Source organism: Salvelinus alpinus, chromosome 1, assembly GCF_045679555.1.
Source record: "Salvelinus alpinus chromosome 1, SLU_Salpinus.1, whole genome shotgun sequence".
NCBI lineage: Eukaryota > Metazoa > Chordata > Actinopteri > Salmoniformes > Salmonidae > Salvelinus > Salvelinus alpinus.
Window position 1 is genome coordinate 66,668,392 of NC_092086.1, and position 21,493 is coordinate 66,689,884.

A 21,493-nucleotide genomic window follows, 5' to 3' on the forward strand; every position below is an offset into this window, starting at 1 on the left:
CCAAGATTTTACTTCTGGGTTAACAAAGATTAACGGAGACTGGATGTCATTCTCCATCACACCTCAAGGTCATATTTCTCAAGGGCTCCTGAGTGAAGTATTTCCTTGAGACCAAGGCTATTCTTATAACCACATCACTGAAGTAAAAACACACTTAGGTGTTCTCTCTTGCTCTCTCTCTCTCTCGTTCTATAGCACTGTTTAGATGTGGCCACATCCCTTTTTGTAAATGTAATTTCCCTAGCAGGCTGGCACCCATCCTGCCAGTCAGTCCGTTATGACTAGAAGGTTTCACATGGTGTTTGAAGGACTATAAACTTAAAAACAGATCGATACATGATTTGTCCTTAGAGCAGAAGGGAAAATAAACATAAGACAAAGGAGAGGCTAAGGGAGGATCGTGAAGGAATGTATCTGCCCCCTGTGGTATTCACTGTTTACTGAATTTCTTTCAAATTGGTTTTCTTGTATCAGGTCCCCCAGAGGGATGGGAGGCTCAGGCAATTTGCCAAGCAGTCTTCCAACCTGTCAGAGGGCCCACTATCGGATGATCAATTGGACTCTAAAGATACCACAAAAGCGAGTGAACTGAAAGGAAATATGAGTTGATAACGCTAGATGAGATTTCTTACTTTTTCCAAACCATGTGACCATTATGATCGACCTAATGCTTGTGTACAAGGGAAGATTCATAGTGAATAAGTTAATGTTTAGAAATATTCAGATCTTATAGTATGCAGCGTGACACATGTCCTTCTCATAGGGTTGATTACGCTGTTGATTGTGGCCTGTGGAATGTTGTGCCACTCCTTTTCAATGGCTGTGCGAAGTGGCTGGACATGGGTGGGAACTGGAACAAGCTGTCGTACACGTCGATCCAGAGCATTTCAAACATGCTCAATGGGGAACATGTCTGGTCAGTATGCAGGCCATGGAAAAACTGGGACATTTTCAGCTTCCAGGAAATGTGTACAGATCCTTGCGACATGGGGCTGTGCATTATCATGCTGAAACATGAGGTGATGAGGGTGGATGAATGGCACAACAATGGGCCTCAGGGTCACGTCACGGTATTTCTGTGCATTCAAATTGCCATTGATAAAATGCAATTGTGTTCGTTGTATGTAGCTTATGCCTGCCCATACAATAACCACCATGGGGCACTTTGTTCACAATGTTGACATTAGCAAACCGCTCGCCCACACAACGCCATACACGGTGTCTGCCATCTGCCCGGTACAGTTGAAACCGGGGTTAATCTGTGAAGAGCACACTTCTCCAGCGTGCCAGTAACCATCGAAGGTGAGCCTTTGCCCACTGAAGTCGGTTACGACACTGAACTGCAGTCAGTTCAAGACCCTGGTGAGAACAATGAGCAAGCAGATGAGCTTCCTTGAGACGGTTTCTGACAGTTTGTGCAGACATTCTTCAGTTGTGCTAACCCACAGTTTCATCAGCTGTCCGGGTGGCTGGTCTCAGACGATCACACAGGTGAAGAAGCCGGATGTGGAGGTCCTGGGCTGCCGTGATAACACGTGGTCTGAGGTTGTGAGGCCAGTTGCACATTCTGCAAAATTCTCTAAAACGACATTGGAGGTGGCTTATGGTAGAGAAATTAACATTCAATTCTCTGGCAACAACTCTGGTGGACATTCCTGTAGTCAGCATGCCAAATGCACATCTGTTGCATTGTGTTGTGTGACAAAACTGCACCTTTTAGAGTGGCCTTTTATTGTCCCCAGCACAAGGTACACCTGTGTAATTATCATGCTGTTTAATCAGCTTCTTGATATGTAAACAAATTTGTGCACATACTTTACGAGAAATAAGCTTTTTTCACCTAAAATTTCTGTGATCTTATAATTCAGCTCATAAAACCCTTTACATGTTGCGTTTATATTTTTGATCAGAAACTATATATAGTATATATATACTGTACCGGGTGAAAACTTTGGATGCCTACCTATTCAAGGGTTTTTCTTTAATTTTACTATTTTCTACATAGTCGAATAATAGTGAAGACATCAAAACTATGAAATAACACATATGAAATCATGTAGTAACCAAAAAAGTGTTAGACAAATCAAAATATATTTGGGATGAGTTGGACCACAGAGTGCTGGAAAAGCAGCCAACAAGTCTTCAGCATATGTGGGAACTCCTTCAAGACTGTTGAAAAAGCATTCCAGGTGAAGCTGGTTGAGAGAATGTCAATAGTGTGCAAAGCTGCCATCAAGGCAAAGGGTGGCTACTTTGAAGAATCTAAAATACAAAATATATACGTATATAAATACTGTTTTTTGGTTACTACATGATTCAATATGTGTTATTTCATAGTTTTGATGTATTTGCTATTATTCTACGATGTAGAAATTGATTAAAACAAAGAAAAACCCTTGAATGAGTAGGTGTGCCCAAACTTTTGACTGGTACTGTACATAATATTATAAAGCCATGACAATATTATGTCTCGCTCCTTTCTAGCCACTGCATCCACACAGAAAGCCATGTCAAGATTATATTTCACTCTTTTCTCATTCTGCGGACGTGTCTGTTTTTCTTTCTGATCTGGTTGTTGACCTTTAGCGTCAGGGCTAGGGAGGGCAGCATGTCTCCTGAGTTAACACACCAGGGAATCCCTCTGCCTGCCTGGCGCTGTCATGACCCAAATCATCAGCACACAAGGAGTTGGGTCAGAGGACACTGTGATCCTTTTCCCCTTCCCATTGCAGTAGTGACTTCATGCAATCCAACATCATATTATAAGGAACCAAGATACAGTAAAGAAATTAACTAGCGCGAGCAAGATTCGAAAACATTGGTCTTTGGTGTTCATTAACTTAAACAATATGCAAATGTGCGGTTCACGACATAAATTGATTTGGTAAGCTTGCATTACAGAGCAGCATTAGCAATATGGCAGAGTCATAAGAGTATCTGTGTGAAGTAGAAGAGCACCAGTAACTGCTAAGGGGAAAATAATGAGGTAATGAAGCATTGCACTGAGAGGAGAGTAAAAGAACAGCACTGGCTCTGTATGCTTCAGGTGAAGTTAAAAAAAATCTATGGAAATGCAGCATACTCCAACACTGGAGAGGACACTCGGCCGAGCTATCTATCTGCACAGTATTTTCATCCTCTGAATGCTGCAAAAAGAGCACAAACGCTCCAAAAATCGAGTGGACATTAAACTCCCTTGATTGCAGAGTGCATCTCTTTTGTAGGTCCTAGTCTAGTTAGACAGTGAATGATGCTGCCTGGAAATGAGACAAACCTATTCTGGAACTACTAATGCAGCAGGCTGTGTGGCTGTTAGCATTATGTCTGCCTCTGCAAGCACGAGGAAATTGTTCACCCTCTGTAGGGGTTCAAGGGAAACCAGACATGAGAGGAGGATATGGGGAGGAGCTGAGCACAAAATGCCATTCAATATTGTGTTTTAGACAGGAGGGAAAGCTGAAAACGTAATAATAAAGTTGGCCTTAAGTTGGCCTTGGTGCAGAATAAATCAGGACAATGCTACAGATTATTACACTATATGGGTTTAGCACGTACACTACATGACTAAAAGTATGTGGGCACCGGCTAGTCAAACATCTCTTTCCAAAACCATGGATATTCAAATTGGGTTGGTCCCCCCTTTGTTGCTATAACAGCTTCCACTCTTCTGGGAAGGCTTTCCAGTAGATGTTGGAAATTTGCTGCGGGTTCTCAGACACAAGAGCGTTAGTGAGGTCAGGCACTGATGTTGGGCGATTAGGCCTGGCGCACAGTCGGCATTCCAATTTATCCCAAAGGTGTTCGATGGGGTTAAGGTCAGGGCTCTGTGCAGGCCAGTCAAGTTCTTCCACGTCGATCTCGACAAACCATTTCTGTATGGACCTCGCTTTGTGCACAGGGGCATTGTCATGTTGAAACAGGAAAGGGCCTTCCTCAAACTGTTGCCACAAAGTTGGAAGCACAGGATTGTCTAGAATGTCATTGTATGCTGTAGAGTTTTATTTCCCTTCAAGGAAACTAAGGGACCTAGCCCGAACCATGAAAACCAGCCCCAGACCCTTATTCCTCCTCCACCAAACGTTTGAGTTGGCACTATGCATTCGGGCAGGTAGTGTTCTCCTGACATTCGCCAAACCCAAATTAGTCCGTCGGACTGCCAGATGGTGAAGCGTGATTCATCACTCCAGAGAAGTTTCCACTGCTCCAGAGTCCAATGGCAGAGAGATTTGCACCACTCCAACCAACGCTTGGCATTGCGTATGGTGACCTTAGGCTTAGGTCAGGCCATGGAAACCCATTTCACGAAGCTCCCGGCGAACAGTTCTTGTGATGATGTTGCTACAGAGTTTGGAACTCTGTAGTGAGTGTTGCAACCCAGGACAGTCAATTTTGACGCTGTACGCACTTCAGCACTTAGTGCTTGTGTTGCCTACCACTTCGCGGTTGTGCCATTGTTGCTCCTAGATGTTTCCACTTCACAATAACAGCACTTACAGTTGACCAGGGTAGCTCTAGCAGGGCAGACATTTGACAAACTGACTTGTTGAAAAGGTGGCATGTTGAAAGTCACTGAGGTCTTCAGTGAGGCCATTCTACTTCCAATGTTTGTCTATGGAGATATATACCTGTCAGCAATGGGTATGGCTGAAACCTTTGAAGGGGTGTCCACATACTTTTGTATATTTATGTATCCGTTCTTATCTCACTGTTTTACCGTTTTAAAAGCTTAAACAGTGTTGACCATTTCTGTATTGCAGGCTATTTGCTGAGGGTCCAGGGGCCTCATTTATAACCTTTGCGTAAATTTCACACTAAATATCTGCTTGCGCTATTTCTGAAAAATCAGGCGCGAGATTTATAAACTTGCCGCATGCCATACATAGCATGTTTCCCATTATAAATCAGACCTGTCGAAAACTATGCAGGCTTGAAAACGCCTCCATTCCCCTTTTATGGTGACAATAACAGCCTTTATTTGCTGTATAATTTGGAAATATTGGCATTAGGCCACAGCATTCAAAAGACAAATTGTTGTTCAATATTTATTTTATCAATAGATTATTGGGTTTAAATGTCCCGCCTTGGTAAAGGCTCTGAGATTAAATAGACAATGATGTCGTGCTCTTATCACACAGCAATACTGTAGCCTACTCATACTGACAAATATTGTACATAAGCTACATTCAGTTTCTGAATGAGAAAACAATGGCAAATTGTTGTGGACCTGTCAGCAGAACATTTGAATTCAACAATGGTTTATATCGACTTTTCCCCCAACCTAAATATGATGGACTGCCCACAAATTCTGAAACATTGTAGGGCAGGCTACAAAAAAAAGTCAATTACAGTACTCACAGTAGTTACAGTTACATTTCTAGTGTGTTTTTGTTCAACTTGACTGTTTATTAAAAATATTATAGTACTACTGATATTGATTACTGCATTGTTGGGAAAGAGAAAGCAAGAAAGGCATTTCACTGTAGGCTACTTGTGCACATGACAATAAAAACTTGAAACTTGATACATAGGCCTACTCCAATGTAAATTTGAATGTATACCGTCATTATAAACCGCTCGGCCTATGATATTGCAAAACTCGAACTGCATATAGCCTATCTATTTATTAGGTCCAATTAAATGAGAGATGTGCATGGTAACTTGTTGTATGGCTCCTTCGGGAATATGAACCCATCAAAGACAGAAAAGGTGAGGAATAAATTCTGCAATGGTTATGAAAATAAAATAGTAAAAAGTTTCATATGTCTAATTCTAAGATTCCTATGTCTAATTATTTAAGATTTTAAACATAAAACACATTGATTTTCGCTCTTCTCACCAATGGCAAATGGTTGCATTCTTGTTAATATGTTTTTCCTGTTTTTATTTTTCTATGAATAATCTTTTCATCATATCTCCCATTTAAACAAAATACTTACTGTACTTGCCAGCTTGCAATACAATATTTCCACCACTACCAGATGAGCATATGCATAGTCTAAAGTTTGCAGGAGGTGAGCACATTCTCAAGTTCACATTTTGTAGTGCCAACATTTGCTTGATAACTTTTGTACGTATGCAAGGTTTATTACGCGAGAGGCGTAATGGTTAATAAAGGGTAGCTCTGCACTGAAATGTCAGCCTGTAACATCACTAATTGTCTAACATGAGATTCAGGGGTGATGGATTTTGATAATTGTCTGCTCTGTTTGCTTCCTCACTCACTCACTCACTCACTCACTCACTCACTTTCTTTCTTTCCCTCACACACACACACACACACACACACACACACACACACACACACACACACACACACACACACACACACACACACACACACACACACACACACACACACACACACACACCTTGGAGGTCCACCAACAGAGTTGAACGTGCTGATCTCACAATTAGTGGCATACCTCTGAGGCATGTTGGGCATCTTCACATTTACCCAGTGAGACAATTTACCATGGCCCTGCTGACTTCTCATAGTATTGAAATAACAGGTTCTAAAGCCAGTACGTCATTGCCTCCTGAGTCCTGATGCAAACACATGAAATATTCCATATGTTTGTTAAGTGTAACACAAGGGATGAGAAATCCAGAGTACTCTGAAGGTATCTAGCTCTTTGAAGCATGTTAGGGGACTTTCAAGGCTGGCACATATGTATTATTATTATTTAGTTTACCTTTATTTTAAAAGGGAAGACATTTTGAGGCCTAGGTCTCTTTTTCAAATGTGCACTGCACGATACAACACAAATATACACATTATACACAAAATATGCATATATACACATTAAAACACAAAACTACAGTCGTGGGAAGCACAAGTAAAACATCACAAATCACCTAGATAAACTGTTACATTCGTCCACAAATAAGTCCACAATCAATTCTCTAAACTGGCCTAACGGCAGCAGAACATTAAGGTGGAATGTATTTAGAATTTTGTTCCAGCAACACGGTGCTTTAAAACTAAAAGCAGATTTACCTACAGTGTAGCTCGGTGGAGACCCTAGGAACCTCAAGAGTTAGCCAATCCTGTGAACAGGTTAGGCAACTCAGCTGTCTATATGTCAACAGCAATGTTAGATAAGATGGGAGTTTATGAAGTAGGGCCTTGTAAACAAAAAGGAAATAATGTAGAGATACATGGGTCTTTAGCGAAGTCCAGCCAACCTTTTGATCCAGGATGCAGTGATGAGTATCAAAACTGTCACCTGTCACCAGTAGCTTACTATGACAAACACGCACAGTGAGACTACGAACCACAATATCTGTCATCCATGGGATTATAAAAAGTAAAGAAGAAATAATATATTTCAGCATGTGCTATACAGCCATAATACCACATGCCTCTGGTCACAGATACACATGGAGCTCAGGTTTCAGGATTAAGGGGTGTATTCTGACTAGAATCTTGATCCATGTTAAGAACTACAACTTCTAAAATCCATGTCAACATTCCCACAGGTCATCAAGCTGTAGTATAGAGTGAATGATTTGCATTTGTTATATACGTAAGACATGGATGTGAAGCTATGCCACGAAGGAAGAACAACCGGGGTATCTTCATTGAGATTCTATTGAAATAAAATAAACAATTAAACAATGTTATCCTGCCCCAGCCATTGAACAATGAGACGCCAGATCTACAGTATATGTAGCATTTTAGAAAATGTATATTGGTCCCACAAGTGTTACATTTTTTCTATCTCAAGAATCTCTCTCACTGTTGCTTAGTAGGCAGAAATTATTCAACATACCAGAGCAAAGAAAATTGCATATCTAAGTAAACGTGTTTAAGTGAGCGTGGAGCATAATCTCTTTCTGAATGAGGCTCATTTTTCGTTGGTGGGTCCATTGCACTTTTTTTTCTCTAGATTTATGACGAGAGTAACGAGAGTAACTCCTCACTATGCAGAAATCGCTCCACCATCTCCTGGTTGCTAAAATTCTAATAGTTCGCCCAATTTCAGTTTATGTGACAAAACAAGCAAATGTAGTGTAAAGAATCATTGTACCATCTAAACCGCTGTGAAATATATTTTCCATAAACAAAAATATTGTCTTTTCAGCTGTTTGAAGCTGGTGTACTAAACTGAAAGATGCAAAAATGAAATGAGAATGACAGATCTATCACTCATATTTCCATGTGAATTTTGTCAGGTCACCCAAAAAGTTACATATTGCAGCTTTAAATTTGATGGGTATGGGGGTCAGTCGGTATTATAAGGAAAAGTCTCATCATCATGGATATATCCACATTCAAAAGTTTCCTTCTTATGGGTAGCCTCTGGCTAGAGGTTGGTGACATGTACTACCGTGGTTTAAGATTACATTTCTTGCTAAATAAGATTTATCGACTTCATCATTTTCTTTATGGATTAGCACCTACTCCAACCTCAACAGACATTCAATAATGCAATAAGCCAAACATAATCTCCCCAAACTTGTATATATGCAAATTTCCTAGAAATTGTAATTGAGATGATTTAGACTTGTTTTGAATAAATGCTTAAGTTATTTTCCATACCCTGCCCAAGCCTAGTGCCCAGTGTTATGCTATGCATTGCAGCATCAGTGTGCTTGTGAAGAGTCACTCCAGCAGCTCTTTGTGCTATTATCTGCGGCACCACAGAGCACTTACTCCATCACAATAGCAGAAGCATCTGCCATTTCAATCCAGAAAATGGATTGATAAAGAGATGGAAGAAGGTTTTTTTGGACAATGTAATTTCTCCCTCAACAGGTCTTTCTTAGTCAAATGCACAGCAGCTCCAGAGTTCCTAGGACTCCCTTGGGGCCTGGGATTGCAGTCATTAAACAGTTTGGAGAGCAGGTCAAGGAACAGCCAGATAATCCAGTCCATCTTTCCCAGATATCCTTCCTCTCTCCTCTACCCTCCCTCCCTGGTTCTGTCTGAATAATGCAGACTTTGGGATCAGTGGCAGCTCCCCTGACAGACTGGACTGGGAAGCAGCTGCACCTATGAAGCGCAGCCTTTGAGCTGTCACGCCCCATCTCCAGCTAAGCAAATCGGTTTAAACAGGCAAACAGCGTTGAGCTCCTTCCCAAAATGTCACACCAAAGTTTTACTGCTAAACACTCATATGCTTGATGTATTACTTTTTGCAGTTGTTCAAGCTGAAACCGGTGCATGTGTGTTTGTATGGTGCCACTCTGGAAAGGTGCAAAGGCCTTGAATGTGTCGGGTCACACATGGTGCCATGCACCCTTCTTCCCACCTACCGCAACACATTACAGGAGAATTATTAATTTGTGTTTTCTAAGCTAATAGTGTTCTTTGTCACACATGACTTACCATCACCATATGAAAGGGCATTCGCAATGACCAAATTTTCTATAATGTAATAATTTGATGTATTTATTTATTTACAAGGAAGGACCCAGGCAAACGGTTTAGAAATTATTATTTTGCCCCCAAAAATGATTGCATGATTTACTATGTCTTCGGCATGCAGGTCCCAGCAGTGAGTCCTCCGACTGTCACTGAAAATGATTGATTATCAATCACTCTAACCATGCGACAAATTGGTAAATAAATGTGACTGCCGTGGATAGCAGGCGACGCAGACACCGAGACGGAGCAGTGAGGCCTATAAAAGGCAACTGGTGCGCTCTGCCAGGGGCGACGGGGGAGCAGGAGCGTGCTAGGGAGGCAGAGACGGTGAGCAGACAAACAAGAGGCTGTCACTGACTTCATTGATTCCACTGCGTGCCTTCAACCTTTACAAACTTCCCGTGTGGACTCACAGCTAAATATTGGTTGACGGGATCCGCAAAGCAATGTTATTTCACTGTAAACAAGAAGAGGTCTTTGGAGCATACTCTCATCGACAAATATACATGGTATCGCTAGAATGTGCGTTTGTGTAGTACAGAAACCAGACAGTGACAAGTGCATGCTACTCATCTGAACTGCATGAGTCATGACACAGGTTTAGCTGTTGTGGAATTGTATCTACTCCTTTTCTGAAGGAATAATCTCTAAATTGTTGCACCTGTTAATCAGGGAACTTAATATGCTCCCAACATACAGTGCTTATTGGTAATCTAATAGCATCTCCTTGCAAATTCTTCGGGGAAATGACACAGAAGAATCTACAGTATACTGTATATACTTGAGAAAATCTGGTCTCAATATGGTTTATGAGCTCAGAGTGGAATGCTGTCGCAGTATGAGCTTGCTTTAAGTTCTACCTTTTGGCAGGGCCTATGCAGCTAAGGAACACCTCCTATACTGTCACCTCTGAGTATATGTGGTGTTTTGTTGCGCCATAAAATATTTTGAGAGCCATTGTAAAACCCATCATCTTACATCTTACCATGCCTCAAAATGAAGGCTTGGAGAGAAATGAAGAGAGGCTGCAGCACACTCAGTATGGAAGATGAATAGCACTTCCCAGGTAGGAGTTTCTGGGAACAAGTGGGTTTAGACCCATGGGGGAATACAACAGAGCAGTAAGAGTGCAATTAAAAGGAGTGAACTCAAACTAGATTAGTTCTCGAGTGGGCAGACAGACACGTCCTCAACACATACCAGCATTCAAACGACACATTCTGTTGCTCAATTTGTAGTAGGCTATTTTCAGTTGTGTTTTTCATGGAGTGGATTGGAACACACCATTTCCACAGAAGATACACAGTTTGGCAAGCATTGATCACTGGCACTCACACTCTCATACACAGACAGGGACTGAGTGACTATCTCTGTGCATGCATGATATTGTGTGTGAGTGCGTGTGTGTGCGCGTGCGCGTGCGTGCGTGTGACCACTCTCAGTGCTACTTCAAAAGCAGGATGCTTGGGGAAAACTTGTAAAGCAAGTGTGCCTTCTAGTGGTGACTTGGGAGGACTATTTCACATGGGATGTGTGTAGTTACGCTGGTACCTGGTAGAAACGAAAGTAAAAACGAAAGCAACTTACGATAGAAGATGTATTCAGTGTAACTTGACCAGATCTTGTCCTCTGTGTGTCGATTCACGGAGGACGCTGTGACTGAAGAGTTACAGGCAACCATCTGGAAACCACACTCTGACAGGATGTCAAATGATCTCTCAAGGTGTTTGAACTTCAGGTAAAACCTGGAAGTATATCGATCCGGTGTCCTGTCTGGGTCTCGACTCTCATTCAAGGTCTCCCCAAAAACTTCCTTGGCTAACGCGACCCTCCCACAAATCAAAATCCGCGGGACCCTTCTGAATTTGGCGTCAGTTTGACTCTCTCTGCCCACTGTGCAAGAGCCCCTGTAACCAACTGTAATGAACCCACTTTTTCTGTCCGCCGGGACCAGTGATGACGGCGGACACATCTTGTGGTCGCTGCCATGAGAACCATCTTCAAAATCACTGTGGAAGTATTCGTCTGGACTGTGTTTTAAATCTTCGGGGGTCAATAGTTTGACCATGTCTGGCAACTGGAAGTACTCCGCTTCTTTCCTAAGCCTCCCCTTCTCTGGAAAATGGTCGGGCAGTACAACTTGTTTGTCTCTGAGGAAGTCCAGCACATATCGAAATAAAAATCCATCTCTGTCGATAAAATAGCGTCCCTTAGGGTCCCGCGCCAAGTCGTTAGTGGCATCTTTCTTGGGTGAGAATATTTTTCCCAGCAAGGAATTCGGGGTGCTTACTAACGTTGCATGACGTGTGTAATACACCTGTCCCCCGACATTTAATTCTACAACATCTGGGAAACTATTCTGAACAGATCCTTGGTCTTTGGATGTAGGGTTAGTCCTACAGTTTCCACTCAATGCCATTGTTTCCGTCATGATTGACTAAAAACTCCACCGAATTTTAGATGGAAACGGTAGATTGATGTCCAAACGTTGCTATTTTACTTGGACTAAAACAAGGTATATTTGTGTTTAAAATGTACAATTAAACACACTGAACATAAATTATGAGAATTCGATCTTATAAAGTCAGTCATTCACCTACCAGTCGCTGCAGTCTTAGAAAAATAGCATAGTGGTGGATGTCCACGAAACCCACCTCAAAAGATAACGAAACAAACGGTGTTTTGAGACTACAAAAATATATACAGACGCATCAAAGGTGTGTACCACAACAGCGTGCATCAGTTGCTCTGCTTCCATTGCCCATGGGAGAAGAACATTGCCGAGGGAAATGAATGAGGTTCATGAGAACCCTCGCGGCCAAATCACATAGAAACGCTGTCAAACGGAACATGAGCTGCCTTGCTTCTGTTTGCTAGAGCAACATGAATAGCTTATAGATAGCCCAATACTCTACATAAATGCACAAATATATCTACAACATATTCAATAGAAAAACTCATCACAACAACTTCTAAAGTCCAAAGGGAAAGATATCGTTATCACCGGCGTTTTATCTCTAACTTCCTTTGAACACGAGGACTTGGTCTTGCTGATTAAAAAGGCTGTCTGAAGAGTAACTTCACAGAGGTTGCATCCACTCCGCCCTGATGAGTCCTGTAAGTGTGTCCCCCAGTGCTCAGATTGTGCTGTTAGCGGTCGTAGGAACAAATTGTGTCATGGCTGTGGGCGCGCTGAAGGCTGCATAGCTGGAGCTGTCGGAGGAGCTGAAACGATTCTCCCGGTCCCCTCCAAGCAAGGTGGTGCAGCGTAAAAAAACAACGTCTCAGCTGATGTTGCCTCAATGGTGCAGGGATAAACCATAATAGGTAATAAATAATTACATCATCTTAAAGGAATATACTGAAATATATATATATATATCATATATTGAAAGCTACCTTTCACCTTTTTTTATGTCGACCTATAGGTTAAACTTGTGCAAACTGAAAATTATCCAACAAGATTACGTTTCAACAGCCAACACCCAATCCGAGTGCAATCATTTATCCATTATCTTAGTCCATAATAGGTTTTTGTGAGTATTTAAAACGGAAGCGATTTCAGGCTCGAAAAGAAATGGACCATGGTGTTGTCAACCATAGTGGGCCATTATGATAGAAATAAATACTTAACAGTAGCCCATCAATTTGCATTGCACTTGACTGGTCTGGTGTGGCAAATAGCTACTGCCTCCACTGTTAACATTCTGATTATGCAACAGCGCCTCTTGCAGTTATGTTCGACGCTCTAGAATAAAAATAATTTCAGGACCACGGACAGCTCCACCAGCTCACAGGCACCTTGCATGCAGCTCTAGCTTGCGGCACGTGCACATTTTAGCATTCTGTTTGTTGAAACTCAACGTGTTGTAGACTGTCTTAATGTCTCTAAATTTGTTGATACGAGAGTGGAAATAGTTATCTTGGAGATAAGTGTTTGAGGGGAATAAGGCAATTATTGATACAAAAATAATTAGGCCTACTTTTTCACGGACAGGGCTAAATGCGATTGGTTTTATAAGCCAAGACTGCACAAAGTACACAGCCATGTCATGTTGGGTATAACTCCACAATATGTTCAAGATAACTGCATCTAGGCATCCATTTCATAACAAAAGGTAATACTGCTGCTCCTTTATTAGATATAAATTCACTCTTTGGATTTGGACTTGGTTGGCCATCCCAGCAGTCATTGTTAATGGGTGTTCATATTGCCCAATATCCCACAAGAACCTTTTACTGCAGTGGGCTAAATCAGGGTCACACAGAGGGTTTCTTAGTAGTCTTAAAACAAATCTACTTTGAAACAAAAGCATACACCTCACACACATGGTTATGGGCTTTAAAAAGAAGAAACCTGTACCATGTCAGATAAGGAAGTGAAATGTATAAAATGTTGTGCTTGCATCCCAATATTACACTTTATATACATCACAGAAGACTGAAATATAACAAAACCGTTTGACATAGACACACCACATTTTCAGTTTTTATTTGATTTTTTATAATATTGATTATTTATGAAATTATGAAAAAGATTAATAACATCCACCCATGAGGCCACTAGGTCATTTGACTGCAGGAAAGACCTACTAAAACTGAGAGGAGAGATACTCTCCTCTCATTCTGAGCACTTTCATTTCAGAAGAACCTACCACCAATTGTAATATTTGATGGATTCTTCCCCTTTGTAACTTTCATCAAGTGGTTAAAAACCGCTCCAGTGGTTTACGCAGGATGATACTCGGCTACCTCAAAAGGCCTATACAGTAAATGGAAGAGATGATACAATTGCCCTCTTAAAAAAAAGGTCCACCCTAAATGTCTCTTTTTCTACTTAATGTTGTCCTGTGGTATTTCTGAAGACCTGCTGCTCCTCAGAGAGTGGGCCTTCCTGAGACCTCTGTGCACTCAGTCAGAAGTAGGCCATGGCTGTAATCATAAATACAACGTCATGTGCTGCTATTTAAAGGGGTATGACCATCTGTGAGGTGTTATACTGTTGGTGTAGTAGGGCTATGGCAGTTTCAAATGAGATACATTGGAAATCAACATTATGCTCTTTTATTTCCATTTCTTGTCTCTCCATACAGAACTGAAAGGTTTTGTTCAATAAGAACTTAGGTAGGTTTATTTAGCAGAATAATCTATCATCATCAGACACCGAGGAGCTGGTCTAGATCTACTTTACCATTGGCTTCCTCTCAAACCACAACCCCTCTATGGAGGGGGCTTAATGGAAGTATATCAGAGAGGCCCCCTACTCAGTCACATCTCTCCAGACAGAGCCTATGATGTACGATGACTTGCTCATTCACTTCAGCATGATTTCGGGGAGTGTACTTGCGTGCTTTATGCCCAGATGAATCCCCGCTCTGCATTTCATTGCACTGCTTCAGCCACTTGAAGCAGGGGATTGGGGCACCTCAGAACCATGTGGGTGAGCTCTTACAAAAAAAGCATCAAAGAAATCATGTGAAAAAAAACATGGTGTCACGGTTCATGAATCCACTGTCTCTCTCTCTCTCTCTCTCTCTCTCTCTCTCTCTCTCTCTCTCTCTCTCTCTCTCTCTCTCTCTCTCTCTCTCTCTCTCTCTCTCTCTCTCTCTCTCTCTCTCTCTTTCTCTCTCTCTCTCTCTCTCTCTCTCTCTCTCTCTCTCTCTCTCTCTCTCTCTCTCTCTCTCTCTCTCTCTCTCTCTCTCTCTCTCTCTCTCTCTCTCTCTCTCTCTCTCTCTCTCTCTCTCTCTCTCTCTCTCTCTCCCGTGTTTGTGTGGGCGTGGTTCCCAATCTCGGCCTGATTGTCTGCGCCAGCTGGAATCACTTATCTTCCCTTTATATGTTCTGTAACCAGTGTTTCTTGTTGTCAGATCGTTGTTACTTCCCTGAGGTTGTGTCGTGTGTCCGTGCTCATTCTCTCGCCGCCCTTGTGTGGATTATCTTCTGTGCTCCTTCCTACCCATCCGGACACACTCCCCTGGATTTCTCAGCACGCTATCATCGGAAGATGCGCCCTAGTCCCTGGGTCGGATTCCGTCTGAGTACAGTCTGTCTGTCCTGTTGCTGCTGTAAACTGTATTCATTAAACCATCGTTGCTTGCATCTTGCATCCGCCTCTGTATTGTCACAGAACGATCTGACCAGACCATGGATGCAGCGAGTTCAACGAGTCTGACCGAATTCATTTCCCGCAGTATCACGAGAATGGATCAACAAGAGGAGAACATCTCCAGCACAGGTCGGGCAGTACAAGCCCTTGCGACGCAGGTATCCCAGCTGACCCAACAATTACAACATCTGAGGGGTCTCGCTGCGCCACCTACACCGGCAGTTCAACCCGCCCCGCCAGAGCCGGATTCCCAGCTAGAGCCACGGCTACCGACACCAGAGGGTTATTCAGGTGATCCTGACTATTGCAGAGCTTTTCTTACGAGATGTTCCATGCATTTCTCGTTGCAGCCACGGACCTTCAACCGTGAACAGTCTAAGGTAGCATTCGTACTCACACTGCTATCAGGCAAAGCGGCTCTTTGGGGAACGGCGGTGTGGGCGAACCAGGACCCATGCTGCACCTCTTTCCAGACACTCTCCGAGGAGATGAGAAGGGTCTTCGATCGGGCCGTGGCGGGTAGGGAGGCGGCCAGACTACTCGCTGACCTTCGCCAAGGAGACCGTTCAGTATCGGAATACTCCATCCAATTCCGCACTCTGGCCGCAGAGTGTCAGTGGAACGAGGAGGCGCAGTGGGACATGTTCCTGCATGGGCTGGAGGACCGGATCCAGAAGGAGATTTATGTTCTGGACCTTCCCAGGAGTTTAAATGGACTAGTGGAACTAGCCTTGAGGGTCGACGCTCGTCTGAGTCGTATTGGCCGCCGAGCATGCCCTAACAGACCGTATAACGACCCGGAGGGCTGGCATGCCAGCGGCGGGAACACGGCCAGGTCAGCCTCCGCTCACGAACCCATGCAGCTGGGGAGAGCTCACCTCTCCCGGGAGGAGAGGGAGAGGCGGAGATCCCAAGGACTCTGTCTCTACTGTGGTAGAGCGGGCCACTTTATCCACTCCTGCCCGGTAAAAGATCAGGCCCGGTAGTAAGTATGAGGCTACTATCGGGTGGTGTCACCACAGAGAAGACCTCATCATCTACTCTCCTCCCGGTAAGACTAAGATGGGCCACCCACACGCACGACACCCAAGCCTTACTGGACTCAGGAGCAGAGGGTAATTTCATGGACTTCAAGCTCGCTCACAAACTCCAGATTCCTATCACCTCACTCACGCACAAGATATCCGTCAACGCTCTCAATGGTCAAGAACTCTCCAACATTTCTCACACCACTGAACCTATCACACTCATCACTTCTGGCAATCACACTGAGACACTATCATTTCTACTCATGGACTCACCCCTTGCACCATTAGTTCTCGGCCACCCTTGGCTCACCCAACACAACCCCAGAGTTGACTGGGGTCATAACTCTATATCCATGTGGAGTAACAAGTGTCTTGAGTCCTGTTTAGTGTCTGCTTGTTCATCTGTGTCTGATTCTGTGTTTCTAGAGGAGGCAGTGGATTTGTCTAACGTGCCCGTTGAATACCTCGACCTGAAGGAGGTGTTCAGTAAGTCCCGTGCTGCTTCTCTTCCTCCGCATCGTCCCTATGACTGTGCAATAGAATTATTGCCAGGTGAGTCTCCGCCTAAAGGCAAGTTATATTCACTCTCTGTTCCTGAGAGGGAGGCTATGGAGAGATACATCTCTGATTCTCTGGCATCTGGATTCATTCGTCCTTCCTCTTCTCCAGCGGGGGCGGGGTTCTTCTTTGTGGGGAAGAAGGACGGATCTCTGCGTCCTTGCATTGATTACCGTGGGTTGAATAACATCACAGTGAAGAATACCTATCCCTTACCGTTGATGTCCTCAGCCTTTGAAAGGTTACAGGGAGCATCCGTGTTCACTAAGTTGGATTTACGTAATGCATATCATTTGGTTCGCATAAGGAGGGGGGACGAATGGAAGACCGCGTTTAACACCCCCAGAGGGCACTTCGAATATTTGGTCATGCCTTTTGGGCTATCCAACTCCCCAGCGATTTTCCAGGCACTCGTCAATGACGTGCTGAGAGATATGATTGATCAGTTCATATATGTTTACCTGGATGACATACTGATTTTTTCTTCTTCTCTCCAGGAACACGTTCAGCACGTCAGACGAGTGCTTCAGAGGTTGTTGGAGAATGGACTTTTTGTCAAGGCGGAGAAATGCATTTTTCATGCACAATCCGTTCCATTCCTAGGTTACATCGTCTCGACTGAAGGTATTCGCATGGATCCTGACAAGGTTAAGGCTGTGGTGGATTGGCCAAGCCCAGATTCCCGTAAGGCCCTACAGAGGTTTCTGGGATTCGCCAATTTCTACCGGCGTTTCGTTCGCAACTTTAGCCAGATAGTCGCTTCTCTTACCGCCTTAACCTCCCCCAGAGTGACGTTCAGGTGGTCCGATACAGCCGAGGCTGCATTCGCCAAACTCAAGAGCCGCTTTGTTTCGGCCCCCATCCTCATAGCTCCCGATCCCTCGCGTCAGTTCGTGGTAGAGGTGGACGCTTCAGAGGTGGGGGTAGGTGCGGTACTTTCCCAACGTTCCTCTTCTGATGACAAGATGCACCCTTGCGCGTTCCTGTCCCATCGGTTATCACCTGCGGAACGCAACTACGACATTGGCAACAGAGAGTTGTTGGCAGTGAAGTTAGCACTGGAGGAGTGGCGCCATTGGTTAGAGGGTTCGGGGGTACCTTTTATAGTTTGGACCGATCACAAAAATTTGGAATATATCAGAACCGCCAAGGGACTCAACTCCAGGCAGGCGCGGTGGGCACTCTTTTTCGGACGTTTTGACTTCTCTCTCTCGTATCGCCCGGGTTCCAAGAATGTCAAACCCGATTCCCTTTCTCGCATTTTTGACCATTCTGAACGCCCATCCACTCCCGAGTGCATCCTACCCGGGACCCTAGTGGTCTCCACACTCACATGGGAGGTTGAATCGAGGGTCAAAACGGCCTTAGAAGGGGTAAAGCCTCCGCCCGGTTGCCCGCCTAATCGGTTGTTTGTGCCGGAGGGGTGTCGGTCCGATGTTATTCGGTGGGGGCATTGCTCCAACGTAGCGTGTCATCCAGGAGTCAGCCGCACTAGCTTTTTGGTTAAGCAACGCTTTTGGTGGCCACTGATGGCTCGTGACATTCACAGTTTTGTCTTGGCTTGCTCGGTTTGTGCCACTGGGAAGACTTCTAATCGACCCCCAGATGGGTTACTCCAACCGCTGTCGGTCCCTTCGAGACCCTGGTCCCACATCGCGCTAGATTTTGTTACCGCCCTCCCGCCCTCCCAGGGCAAGACGGTTGTTTTGACCGTGGTGGACCGGTTCTCGAAGGCGGCTCATTTTATTCCCTTGCCTAAATTACCATCTGCCAAGGAGACAGCGGTAACTGTCGTGGATCACGTCTTTCGCTTACATGGCCTGCCGATGGACGTAGTTTCTGACAGGGGGCCCCAATTTGTGTCCAAGTTTTGGCAAGAGTTTTGTAGGTTACTGGGAGCGAGTGTCAGTCTGTCTTCAGGGTTTCATCCCCAGAGCAACGGTCAAACGGAGAGGGCCAACCAAGATTTGGAGAGAGTGTTGCGATGTTTGGTTTCTAAGAATCCCTCTTCCTGGAGTCAACAACTCTCTATGGTTGAGTACGCTCACAATTCGTTGCCAGTGGCAGCCACGGGTCTCTCTCCGTTTGAGTGTAGTTTAGGTTACCAGCCACCTATCTTTCCCAGTACGGAGTCCGAGGTCACTGTTCCCTCCGCTCACGCTTTCATCCAGAGGTGCCGTCACGCATGGAGCAGAGCCCGTGAGGCTCTTCTCCGGGTGGGGGCGCGCACCAAGGCTAAGGCCGATCGCCGCCGGTCGAAGCCTCCGGTATACGTCGTTGGCCAAAGAGTGTGGCTTTCTACTAAGAACATTCCACTCCGATCCGTTTCGAACAAGCTTGCCCCCAAATTTATCGGCCCGTTCAAAGTCACCAGGATCATTAGTCCGGTGGCGGTCCGGCTCAAGCTTCCTCCGGCGTATAGGAGAATTAATCCTACCTTTCATGTGTCTAAAATAAAACCTGTGTTTCAGGCACGCATTAACCCGCCGGTCCCGGTTCCCCCGCCGCCACGACTTGTTGATGGGGAACCCACCTTTTCTGTCAATCGTATTTTGGACTCTAGAAGGAGGGGACGCGGATTCCAGTACCTGGTGGACTGGGAGGGTTACGGTCCGGAGGAGAGAAGTTGGGTACCTGCTAGGGACATTCTGGATCACTCCCTTATCGATGATTTCAATCGACAGGTAAATTCGCCCTAGGGGGGGGGGGTATTGTCACGGTTCATGAATCCACTGCCTCCCTCTCTCTTTCTCTTTCTCTTTTTCTCTCTCTCTCTCTCTCTCTCTCTCTCTCTCCCGTGTTTGTGTGGGCGTGGTTCCCAATCTCGGCCTGATTGTCTGCGCCAGCTGGAATCACTTATCTTCCCTTTATATGTTCTGTAACCAGTGTTTCTTGTTGTCAGATCGTTGTTACTTCCCTGAGGTTGTGTCGTGTGTCCGTGCTCATTCTCTCGCCGCCCTTGTGTGGATTATCTTCTGTGCTCCTTCCTACCCATCCGGACACACTCCCCTGGATTTCTCAGCACGCTATCATCGGAAGATGCGCCCTAGTCCCTGGGTCGGATTCCGTCTGAGTACAGTCTGTCTGTCCTGTTGCTGCTGTAAACTGTATTCATTAAACCATCGTTGCTTGCATCTTGCATCCGCCTCTGTATTGTCACACATGGTTTTCGGACATGTGTGAACAAATCACGTTCTTTGTTTTTTGGTCAGACACGTGGTTCAGACAAGTGAAGTTTTACATGTACATTTTTCACATGTGGTTTCCCCTCCTGAAAAAAATGTTCCCCATATGTGACATTTTTTCACGCATTTATTTCCTGCATTTGGGCGTTTTGAATATGGTCACCCTAATTCCACCGGTGGAAACATTGCTACCATAACATTATTTCAACCCCAAATGTGAATCTGCAATTCCACATATGAAAGTGAGATTTCCACAGTTAAGAGTTTTCTTACATGTGAAACTGCTAATTTTATGGGTTTTTATAAAGGGAGATTCAAGAGGAACCGGCGCCTGGGAGGAAAAACTGACTATAGAGCTGAGAAGCAGATAGATGGCAGCATGTCCCTTTTTTCAGCACTTATCAGTGAACCTGATAAGAGTTATTGGGGGGATTGTGTCTGTGCAATAAGCCAGCTGGTTGTCAGGTTGGTATTACCCTCAGAAAAAAAAGGTGAAAATCACACATGAACACATGAACAAATCCCAATGTGAAGAAGATTTTTTTTTCTTTTCTTTTCACGAGTCAGATACGTGGTTTTCGGACATACTGTATGTGTGAGGTTTTACATGGATTTCTCACATGACTCAGACACATGTGCTTTCCCAACATTTCACATGTGATATTCGAAGTTTCACATTTGTGCTTTGGTAAGAATGGTGTTGCGTTCCTCCAACAGAGTTCCAGACACTTGTAGAATCTACGCCAACGTGCATTGAAGCTGTTCTGGCTCGTGGTGGCCCAACGCCCTATTAAGACACTTTATGTTGGTGTTTGCTTTATTTTGGCAGTTACCTGTATATTTATTATACATTTCTCTTAATCTCAAAATATTTACTGTTCAATTCAAAATAGGGCTGTCAAACGTTTAAAAATGTAATCAAGAGAATCCCAGGATTTGCTGTGGTTAATAACAATTAATCACAAATTAAGAATTTGATCAAATTGAGCTGTTATTTAAGATTTTTACATAAAAAGCTTACAGGAATATTGAAGTCTTGATTTTGTCCAAAATAATGGTAAGCAAAATCAAGTAAATTGATAAAGCACACTTTCTTTAACCTCAATGTCAACTTGTTTTGATATTGCATAGTTTTCTTAGCTATATATATTATGTATTTTGGATGTTTTCAGTGTATTTGGAACGCTTTCAGACAATGTGATTAATCACGAAAAAATTGTTTTAATATAAAATAAAATGACCAAAC

General features: G+C 43.9%; 1 protein-coding gene and 1 long non-coding RNA gene across 2 annotated transcripts in view; one reads left to right on the forward strand and one right to left on the reverse strand.

The window, feature by feature from the left end:
* LOC139583569 (BTB/POZ domain-containing protein KCTD16-like) overlaps positions 1-13,037 on the reverse strand; it is an 88,719-nt gene extending 75,682 nt beyond the window's left edge. The window contains exon 1 of the mRNA XM_071414796.1: positions 10,958-13,037. Coding sequence (XP_071270897.1) covers positions 10,958-11,801 — 844 coding nt within the window. The 5' untranslated portion in view covers positions 11,802-13,037. The remainder of the gene's footprint in view (positions 1-10,957) is intronic.
* A 6,227-nt stretch (positions 13,038-19,264) lies between these two features.
* LOC139583573 (uncharacterized) lies at positions 19,265-20,201 on the forward strand. The gene is made up of 2 exons (XR_011676575.1): positions 19,265-19,746; positions 19,965-20,201. It is a non-coding gene; the product is annotated as an uncharacterized lncRNA (long non-coding RNA).
* Positions 20,202-21,493: the final 1,292 nt, after the last annotated feature.